Raw genomic sequence first — 10,973 nt, forward strand, 5'->3', positions numbered from 1 at the left:
CTGAGGTGGGGAAGGACGGCTCCCATGGCTTTTGTAGTGGATGGTGATAGAGTGTCTGGAGGAGAGATGGACAAAGACGATGCGGGGCAGGGATGCCATTGGTGATTTAAGGGCAGTTAAGATACATGGAGCTCCCGTCTGGGACAGGAAACAGGTCAGTTGAGAGCTCCTCTGGGAGTCAGAGCAGAGGCCACAGAGGATGCCACTGTGGTAAGAGTTCAATTTGGTTTGACTCCAGTGAGCAGCTAAGAGCACCAGAGCCACCTGTGCACTCTCTCTTTTCATAACCAGAGAAATGGGGGATACAATCAGAAGTGCAAGAGCAAGAAAATTCACGAGTCGAGAGAAAGATTTAAAGAGGGAAGCAAAAGCTTTGTGTGCAACAAAGCAAAATAAGGAATTCATTCCATGCTTTCCTTCAACAGGCAGATGTTTAGCTATTTCCAGGAAATCAAGGCTTCAGCAGTGAGACTTGAGATCACAGTTCCATGGCCATAAATATCCACCCTTCCTCCAACTTTCTTTGAGGTTTTTTTTTGCTGAGCATGACATTGTATGGCGTGGAAAATCCCTTTGGCCAGTTGGGTTCAGCTTTCCCAGCTGTGCCCCTGTCAACTTCTTGGCCAACTTCTTGCGTACCTCCAGCCTAACTGCTGTGGGGGCAGAGTGTGAGAAAGAGGAAGCCTTTGTGCTCAGCAACAGCCAAAACGCTGCTGTGTTATCAGAGCTGGGTTAGTTACAGATCCAAAGCACAGCACCCTGTGCACTGCTGTGAGGGAATTAACGCCATCCCAACCAGGTACAGGACAGAGTTACAGGTCACAGAGTCGGGGTGAAGAATGAACAATGCCTTTTAAATGACGTGAGGAGATCAGTGGATCACAGAGCCTGGCTCTGATGGGGGACTCAGTCTCCCCAGCATTCACTGGCCAAGTGAGACAGCAGGATGCAAACAGTCCAGGAGGTTTCTTGTGGTGCTTCTGGAACATTTCTTAGCACAGCTGCCAAACCAGGCATCCAGTCTTCTGCTCCCCTGGACATGGTACTGCCAAAAGAGGAAGAGCTTGTGAGGGATGTGAACACCAGTGTCCACCTTGGCTCTAGTGACCATGAAATTGTTTTGTCCCAGATCCACAGGGACAGAGGAAAGGAGTCTGGGATTCAGCAAATAGAAAGCTCCTATAGTTTTACAAGGAGAAGTGGGCAGTCCTTAATTGGGGGCAAAATGACTCCATATCCAAGAGAAGACTGAGGCCTGAACAGCTGAGGAGGGACTCTGAGGAGAAGGGACTGGGCATTAAGAGGGATGCCACGTCAGCCAGTGATGCATGCTCACTGTGAATCAGGCCAACGGCACATGGGGCTGCATGAGGGGGACTGTGGGCACCCAAACAGGGAGTTATCATCCACTTTCACCCAGCATTGCTGTGACCACACCTGGACTAGCGTATCTGCCTGTGGGGCTCACTGTTCTGAAGGAATGAGGAGGAACTGGAGAGGGTGCAGAGGAGATCTGCCAGGATGAGGTTTGGGGCCTTTGTGGAGAGGCTGAGAAACCTGGGCTTCTTTAGCCTGGTGAAGTGGAGGCCAAGGGCTCCATAGCAGCAGCCTGCCATTGCTTGAAGGATGGTTTCAGAGGTGGTGAAACTTTTCTTGGTAGCGGGAAGAGAAGGACCCTTCCAGAAAGTGCAGCTTGGAAGGTTCAGATTGCAGGGGAGGAATAAGAAATCTCCATCAAAGGGTAGCATTGTGGTGCAGGAGGTCACCCAGAGGGAATCTGGATCAGCCCATGGCTTTGTGTTTCAAGGAATGGCCAATGAGAATGGAGACATCAGTGAAGATATAGAAATGCTGAGGTGAGAGCTAGGTAGGAAAGCAAGATGGATGTCAACAGCCTGAAGGGAAAAAGGTGCATGAAGGGGACAGTATGTGTAAACCTGCAGTACAGATAACCAAGGGCTCTGGCAAGGCTGAAAGACCAAGCTCTTTGTCCTGCTGAATATGCAGTTGCCTCTGCCGCTGAGGCCTACTAGGATGAACCTTATTTTGAGGTTCTGGACTTTGTTTCCTACTCATCCCTTCTTGGTGAAGCCAGGACGTGCTGTACAGCTTTCCTACACTGGGCACTGCTCACCCTCACACCCCACTGCCCCCAGGAGTCACATGTGAGGGACAAGATCAGCCTTCCTAGGGCCTGGGGGTCATGGTTTGGCCCTTCTGCTTCATGAAACAAACCAAGGGTCTTCTCAGCATTACAGCCACCTGCACAATGCTTTTTTGACCACTTGCAATCACAGCCTCCAATTATCTGCTCTAACAAGTCCATGGGGAGGCTTTGTCAGTAATGACCCTCAGTGGGGCCCATTAATGCTTCAAGGTACTTGGAGTTTTTCTCCTGACTTCAACAACTTGCACAATTTGTTCAGTCTCCTCTGAGTATCTGAGGTTCATGTAATGAGCCCCAAAAGCACTCTGGGATTCATTAAAACACAGAAAATTCTAACGAGCCATGTCTCTTTCTGTAATTTTCTTCAAGACTCGTTCAGCTAATTGGAGAGGTTTCATAGTGTAGTCAAGGAGGAAGACGTCCTAGTGCACCTAAAAAAAAGATCTTGATTTTAAACGCTACTTTTTATTACTTTTCACTTGAAAGAAGAGGTGATAGCAGCATTCTTCAATTTATATTGGTCCAGAGTGTCTCCTCAGGAGGTCTGGACAGGTAGGAATAGCAGTCCCTTGAAGTTCAACACTGTATGGACAACCTTTCTCCTCACCTCCCTTACCCCACCATTTCTCTCATTGGCCACCTGGGACTTGCAACACTTCTCCTGAAATCAGACTTTTCCACTGAAGTTTGCAGCTGGGTGTTACAGCTCTTTTGCACCATCTCGAACCCGCTCTCCTTAGAGAGCTGAGCTCCAGGACAGAAAGGCAGCACACAGGAGGTGGGGAAGTTTTCTCTGTGACCAAAGGCTGTGAGAAGACATGTTGTCCTCCTGGAACTGTAGCCTCACTTCCTCCATGTAGCCCAATGGGGAAGCTGGGAGAGTTGTACTGATGTCCTACACTGGACACTGCAGACCCCACAGCCACTGCCCCAGGAAGGGCCCTGAGCCATGTGTGAGGGACAGGATCCCCCTTCCCATAGGCTTGAGGTCAGAGCTTGGCCTTTCTGCTTCATGGACCAAATCAAGGCTTGACTCAGCATCAGAGCCACCTGCACAGTGCCTTTGCCTACCTTTACTCACAGCCTCCAATTATCTGCTCTAACGAGTCCATGGGGAGGCTTTCTCAGTAATGGCCCTCAGTGGAGTCCATCAATCCTTCAAGGTACTTTGGGTTTTGCCTCTGACTTTGTCTCCTTGAGAGGTTTGTTCAGTCTCTTCTTAGCACCTGAGTTTCATGGACTCAGCACTGCATACACTGTGGGCTCGTTAAAATGCAGAAAGTGCTAATGACCTATATCTCTTCTCTGAGTTTCTTTAAGTCCTTAAGACTTGTATAGCTAATTGTAGAGCCTTCAGGAGGGTAGAGAAAGAGGAAGTTTTCAGTGAGCACTTTGAAGAAGTGATAGAAGAATTCTCCAATTGATATTGATGCAGAGTGTCTCCTAATGGAAAGGCAGGTCCTGCTTGACTAACTTGATCTCCTTCTATGACCAGGTGACCCACTCAGTCGATGGGGGAAAGGCTGTGGATGTTGTCTGCCTAGACCTTAGTAAAGTCTTTCCCATAGCATTTTCCTGGAGAAACTGGCTGCTCATGGCTTGGACAGGTGCACTCTTTGCTGGGTAAAACACTGGCTGTATGGCCAGGCCCAAAGAGTTGTGGTGAATGGAGTGAAAACCACTTGGCAGTCCATGACAAGTGATGTTCCCCAGGCCTCAGTAATTGGACCAGTTCAGTTTAATATCTTTAGCAATGATCTGGACCAAGGGAACGAGTGCACCCTCAGGAAGTTTGCAGATGACACCAAGTTGGGTGGGAGTGTTGATTTGCTGGAGGGTAGGAAGGCTCTTCAGAGGGATCTAGAGAGGCTGGATCATTGAGCCAAAGACACCTGTATGAGGGTCCTTCACTTGGGTCACAACAGCCCCATGCAATGTTACAGGCTTGGGGAGGAATGGCTGGAAAGCTGCCTGGTGGAAAAGGACCTCTGGATGTTGGTGTGCAGCTGCCTGAGTACGAGCAAATAGCGTTCCACGTGGCCAAGAGCATCCTGACTTGTATCAGGAACGGTGTGGCCAGCAGGATTAGGGAAGTGATTGTCTCTTTGTACTCACCACTGATGAGACCGCACCTCCAATGCTGTGTTCAGATTTGGGCCTCTCACTGATGGAAAGACATTGAGGTCCTGGACCACGTCCAGAGAAGAGCAATGAAGCTGGTGGAGGGTCAAGAGACTAAGTCTTATGAGGATCAGGTGAGGGAACTGGGGTTGTTTAGCCTGGAGAAAAGGATGCTGAAGGGAGACCTTGTCACTCTCTACAGCTACCTGAAAGGAGGTTGGAGTGAGGTGGGTATCAGTCTCTTCTTCCAGGTAACAAAGTACAGGATGAGAGGAAATGTCCTCAGTTTTCACCAGGGGTGATTTAGATTGGATATTAAGAAAAAAAATATTCACTGAAACAGTTGTCAAGCATTGGAAAAGGCTTCCCAGGGAAGTGGTGAAGTCACCATCCCTGAAGGTATTTGACAGACATGTAGTTGTGGTGCTTAGGGACATGGTTTAGCTGTGGGCTTGGTAGCGTTACATTTGCAGCTGGACTCAATGACCTTAAGGGTCTTTTCCAACCCAAATCATTCTATGATTCTATGGTCCTTCTGCGTGAAGATGTGTTGCACCACAGTACTAGCCTTGGAGTGACCTTTCTTTCTCTTCCTGTCCAGTCTCAGCCTTCCAGACTGTAATTCATACTGGTTACCCTTTCTTATGTTCTTTCCCACTACCATAAAAACCCCCAATAGTCTCTGAAATCTACTTTCAGGCTTTATCAAAGTCAACTACACTTCCCTGAGCCTTCACTTCACCAGGCCTAAAAAGCCCAGGTTTCTCAGCTTCCCAACACACGGTCCCTAACCCCATCTTAGCAGATCTACGCCAGACCCACTCCAGTTCTGCTCCTCTCCTCTGGAATGTGAAGCCCCACACCGGGACACACTGTTCCAGAAGTGCTGAGTCAAGGGGCATGATCATTCCCCTTGTCTGGGTGGCCGTGTTCCTCCCAGTGCAGTGCAACATGCATGCAGCCATACTCATGCTGAGCACCACTGGCTGGTCTGGCAGCCTTTGCAATTACCAGGTCCCTCTCCTGGACGTTCCTCCTCATCCAGTCAGGTCTGAGCCTGCCTTGATGAGAACGTACTAGTTCAATGAAATTGCTGGCCAAGGCATGTATTACCTTGGTGATGCTCCCAGAATCACCAAATGAGGGTACAGAGACAGTAAAACCAGGGCTGGGGAGGAAAGGAAACCAGAGCTAGGCTGTTAGTCTGGGAGGGCCTGAGGATGATTGGAAGGAAGAACTTGGGAAGGGCAAAAATGGGTATAAGATAATACAAGGTGAAGCCAAGGATATGATCAGGTCTGTTTGGGGGTACCTGCCAAGCAGGCCTTCAGCTGGGAAAGAATGACTGAAGTGGACAAGAAAGCTGCACTTGATATGACAACCATATTTACACCTGACTTCCATGGTCCCAGGGATCCTGAGTTCTTTTCCCACCATCATGAAGGGAAGAGCCCCATAGTGGATGGAAACACAGAGTCCTTCAGGCTGGAAGGGACCTCAGGAGGTCTCTAGCCCAAACTGCTGCTCACGGCAGCATCAGCTATCAGGTCACTTGTGGTCGCAAAGGACTTTATTCATTCAGAACCTGAAACCCTCCAAATACAGAAACGGCACCAACTCTGGGAAACCTTCTCATGCTCATTGACCCTCTTCCTCCCATCATGCATGACAGTCAAGAGCTTAGCTGCTCCTGAATCCCTTCTGATGGGTTTCTGAAGGCTCTTCTGTGCTCTGCCGAAAGCCTTCTTTACTCCTGAGTGGACAAATGCAGTTCTCTCACCCTTCTCACTGGGAGAAAGTCAATCTTATCAAACGTGTGCCTGAGATGTTTAAGGGTCTTCCACTGCTACTGGATTCTCTTGGATCTGCAAAAGACTTCAGGGCTATTAGAATATTATCACCCTTGCGCCATGGCATTCTGCAAGTGTCGCTCGTACTTGTCACCATGGTGTCATGTACAGGTGCTGCAGGCTGTGAGGAGAGCCCAATCTGAACAATTAGTCATTCACTATTGAACATTGGAGATAAAATGTTTCAAACCCAAGGTGACAAAAGAACAGACTGGTGCTGTAGGTGCTGTGCTTGATGCTGATGCACGTGCAGAGGAGGAATTCAAGACTGTAAGAATCGCAGTAACTGTCACCGGAGGCGGCAGAACAGCTGAGCCATTCAAGTCAGAAGGAACCTTGGGAGGACTTCAGACTAATCTTGCACTGACACAAGAAAGAACAGTGATTTCCCATTCCATTCTTCAGAGTTTTATCCAACTATGTCTTGAAAATATTTTCCGGGAACTTGGTCTAAGATCCTTGGTGCACTCCTGGGAGCCTTCCAGCAAAGCTGAGGGTGCCTTTTGCTGCCAGGTAAGAACAGCCACAGTTTCCTTGACTCTCAGGAAGATATGAGCAACCTCAAAAAGCTCCCAACCAACTCTGTCCACTGCCCTTGATCAAATTGTGCATTGTTAAGAGGCTGCTGAAGCTTTTCTAGCCCTTGGACTGTTACCCTCTGCTGCGCTTCCATGGAGGTACCAAGGATGTAGCCCAGTGGAGAAAGTATGGAGTGTGACTACATGGCTCTAGGCATGAAGGCCAAGGGTATGGTGGCCCAGGTGGTGTTCTGCTTGATCCTGCTAGTGAGCAAGAAGAGCTAGAGGGTCAACACTTGATGATGCAGCTGGTATCAGCAACAGGGTTGTAATTCCTGTTACCATGAGACCCTTCCTGAGGATCAGTGACGCTTGGAAGATGTAGAGTAAGATTATCCCCTGTTAAAGTGGGGTAAAATTACACAGGGGAGTGTGTCCATGCTGGTCTGACCGACCCCTTCTGCCCCTCCATGTGCTCCTGCAGGGCCCCGAGCTGGTGGTGCTGCCCTGCACAGGGAGCAGTTCGTGGTGCCTGAAAACCATGGGGAGACACTCCAAGACACATCCCTGTAGGTCATTCACCATCTCTGGGGGCACTGGACCCCCACAGGTGAAGGGGCTCAAGCCAAGACCATTGCTTGATATGTTGCCCCATGCTCTCCTCCCCTGAACTCATGAAGGACCCAAGCACAGCAGGAAAGGATCATAAGGGCAATTTCTTCAGCCTGACCACAGCTGTGGAAGAAGAGCCTAATCTGTAAATATCGGAACGGAGAAAATATCCTTTTATTACTCAGACATGACACAGGAGAGCAGCGGTATGATGATCCAAGATGCATGTAAACAGGCCTCCAGCTCAGACAGGCTGGTTCATGCCTCTGGAGAAGTGTAGTGGATGCAGGCATTCCTGGACAAACACAGTTATAACAGACAAAATGCTGAATGCATTAGAGATTCTCAGATGAATTAGAAATCACTTCTGAAATGACATGGGTGTTCTGGTTTTGTTTACTGAGGTGGGGCTATGTTGGCAGCTTCTGTGGGAAACTGCTAGAAGTTGCTCCCTTTTGTTCAGTGGACTCGGCCGGGCCTAGGGCGGACCCACTGCTGGCCAAGGCCAAGCCAATTGGTAGCAGAATGTCCTGTGATAACGCCTCTGCTATAATGTATTTAAGAAGGGGGAAACAGAAAAAAAAAAAAAAAAGAAGGAGATGTGAAGCAGCTGAACGGGGGTAGAGAGAGGGAGGCACAAGCCTCATGGGCCTTGCAGGCCTCACCCTCTGGTCTCCCACCGGGCAGCCGACTGGACCCAACTTGGCCCACCCCAGCTGCAAGAAGTGGAGAGGAGATGAGAAGTGAATAAGATGTAAAAAGGATCCTGAGAGGCGTCTGCCAGCCTGCTGTGAAGAATTTTTCTTGTGAGTAGAAAGGCTGCAGACGCCAAGGTCAGTTCAGAAGGAGGGGGAGGAGTAATGCAGCTCCTGGCCAAGATTCCCCTGCAGCCTGTGGTGATGACCATGGTGGAGCAAGTTGTCCCCCTGCATCCCATGGAGGTCCACGGAGGGGCAGAGATCCCCCTGCAGCCCGTGGAGGACCCCACGCCGGAGCAGGTGGAGGCCTGAAGGAGGCTGTGGCCCGTGGAGGGCCCCCACTGGGGCAGCTGTTCTAGAGGGACTGCACCCCGTGGAAGAGATGACCCACACCAGAGCAGTTTCACGAAGGACTGTGGCCCGTGGGAGGGACCCCACGCTGGAGCAGGGGAAAAATGCAAGGAGTTCTTCCCCCGACGACGAAGTAGCGGTGTAAAACAACACATGACGAACTGACCGTGACCCCCATTCCCTCTCCTGCCCTGTGCTGCTCGGGGGGAAGGCAATAGAGATAATGTCAAGCCCGGGAAGAGGGAAGGGTGGGAGGGAGTTTATCTTAGAATCATAGAATCATAGAATCATAGAATGGTTAGGGTTGGAAGGGACCTTCAAAGGTCATCTAGTCCAACCCCCATGCAAGGAGCAGGGACATCCCCGACTAGGTCAGGTTGCTCAGAGCCTCATCCAGCCTGGCCTTGAACGTTTCCAGAGATGGGGCCTCCACCACCTCTCTGGGCAACCTGTTCCAGTGTTCTATAACTCGCATTGTAAAAAATTTTTTCCTTATTTCTAATCTAAATCTACACCCCTCTATTTTAAAACCATTACCTCTCGTTCTATTGCAACAGGCCCTACTAAACAGCCTTTCCCCATCTTTCTTGTAGGCCCCCTTGAGGTACTGGAAGACTACTGTAAGATCTCCCCAGAGCCTCCTCTTCTGCAGGCTGAACAGCCCCAATTCTCTCAGCCTGTCCTCATAAGAGAGGTGCTCCAGCCCTTTTATCATCTTTGTGGCCCTCCTCTGGACCTTCTCCAACTGGTCCATGTCCTTCTTGTGTTGGGGGCTCCAGAACTGGACACAGTACTCCAGGTGGGGTCTCACCAGGGCAGAGTAGAGGGGGAGAATCACCTCCCTCGACCTGCTGGCCACGCTCCTCTTGATGCAGCCCAGGATGCGGTTGGCCTTCTGGGCCGCAAGGGCACATTGCCTGCTCATGTTAAGCTTCTCATGCACCAGCACTCCCAAATCCTTCTCCTCAGGGCTGCTCTCAGTCTTGTTCCCTGTCTCATTCTTCTGCTTTGGTTTTAGTAATAAATGAATAGTGTTCCCCAGGTTGGGTCTGTTTTTCTTGTAGTGGTGGCTTTAAGGATTTCTCCCCATCCTTATCTCAAACCTCGAGCCATTTTTCTTATATCATCTCCTCCTAGTCTCTCGGAGGGTGGGGGGAGTGAGAGAGAGACTGCGTAGTCTGGTCCTGATCAGGGCTGACCTATGAAAATGGGCCACTTATTCCTGCTGACAGAAAAAAAGACTGAATCAATTTCTTCAGTGTGAATTTCAGTTCCTGGTTCCTCATGCTGTAGATGAGGGGGTTCACTGTTGGAGTCACCACTGAGTACAGAACTGCCAGAAAAAGATCGAGATATCGAGATGAGGTGGAGGGGGGCTTCAGGTAGGCAAAGAAACCAGTGCTAATAAACAGGGAGACCACGGCCAGGTGAGGGAGGCACAAGGAAAAGGCTTTGTGCCGTCCCTGCTCAGAGGGGATCCTCAGCACAGCCCTGAAGATCTGCACATAGGACACCACAATGAACACAAAACAACACCAAAATAGAAAAGCACCAAGAGCAAGAAGCCTTAATTCCTTGAGGTAGACGTGAGAGCAGGAGAGCTTGAGGATCTGGGGGATTTCACAGAAGAACTGGTCTACAGCGTTGCCTTGGCAGAGTGGCAGTGAAAATGTATTGGCAGTGTGCAGCAGAGCATGGAGAAACCCACTGCCCCAGGCAGCTGCTGCCATGTGGACACAAGCTCTGCTGCCCAGGAGGGTACCGTAGTGCAGGGGTTTGCAGATGGCAACATAGCGGTCATAGGCCATGACAGTGAGAAGATAAACCTCTGCTGAAATGAAAAGGAAAAAGAAAAATATTTGAGCTGCACATCCCTGGTAAGAAATGGCCCTGGTGTGCCACAGGGAATTAGCCATGGCTTTGGGAAAAGTGGTGGAGATGGAGCTGAGGTCAATAACGGAGAGATTGAGGAGGAAGAAGTACATGGGGGTGTGGAGGTGGTGGTCGCAGGCTATGGCAGTGATGATGAGGCCGTTTCCCAGGAGGGCAGCCAGGTAGATGGCCAGGAAGAGCCAGAAGTGCAAGAGCTGCAGCTCCCGTGTGTCTGCGAATGCCAGGAGGAGGAACTCAGTGATGGAGCTGCTGTTGGGCATTTTCTCTCTTTGGCCACGTGAACCTGAAGACAGGTACAACTTAGGGAAGATCTCTCTGAGCAGATAAAAAGCCGTATCTCATAGACCCTCCTCTGCACGTCCTTTACATTTTCTAGGAGACCTTCCCTCAGCTCTGTGCCTGGAACTCTGGGCGGTGCTGGCTGTATATGCTGTGAGGAGAAGAGCCCCCACCCATTGCCTGCCGAGGAGTCAGCCCTTTCTGCAGCAGTGGGGTCATGGGAATGACGGGGTGAGGGGCCAATGCTGGTGCTTGACTTTGTCAGATGAAACCGCTCCTAAAGCAGAAGGGCTTGTCAGCATCTGCACTGCCAGTGCTAAGGAAACAGGATTGGAGTAGGCAGGCTGATGGGCTTGGGGTTTTTTTAGGGCGCTACCCCCTTCTCCCCTCAGGAATATTCCTGGATGTCAGAAACACTCAACATTTCAGCTGCACTCAGAGATAAAACATAGAGTGCTGCAAAGGAAAGGACTGGCAGTGGCTT

The 10,973-nt window shown here is 50.2% G+C and overlaps 1 protein-coding gene across 1 annotated transcript; it reads right to left on the minus strand.

The window, feature by feature from the left end:
- Nucleotides 1–9,516: 9,516 nt before the first annotated feature.
- LOC147599854 (olfactory receptor 14A16-like) lies at nucleotides 9,517–10,470 on the minus strand. Its single transcript, XM_086753682.1, has one exon. It carries the CDS (start codon nucleotides 10,468–10,470, stop codon nucleotides 9,517–9,519), a length of 954 nt encoding a protein of 317 aa, XP_086609808.1.
- Between the last annotated feature and the right edge of the window lie 503 nt (nucleotides 10,471–10,973).

This window comes from Chlamydotis macqueenii, chromosome 8 (assembly GCF_036417535.1).
Source record: "Chlamydotis macqueenii isolate bChlMac1 chromosome 8, bChlMac1.mat, whole genome shotgun sequence".
NCBI lineage: Eukaryota > Metazoa > Chordata > Aves > Otidiformes > Otididae > Chlamydotis > Chlamydotis macqueenii.

What these genes read in the sequence shown, in the direction of transcription:
- LOC147599854 (XM_086753682.1), bottom strand. Translation starts at nt 10,470, where the DNA reads ATGCCCAACAGCAGCTCCATCACTGAGTTCCTCCTCCTGGCATTCGCA.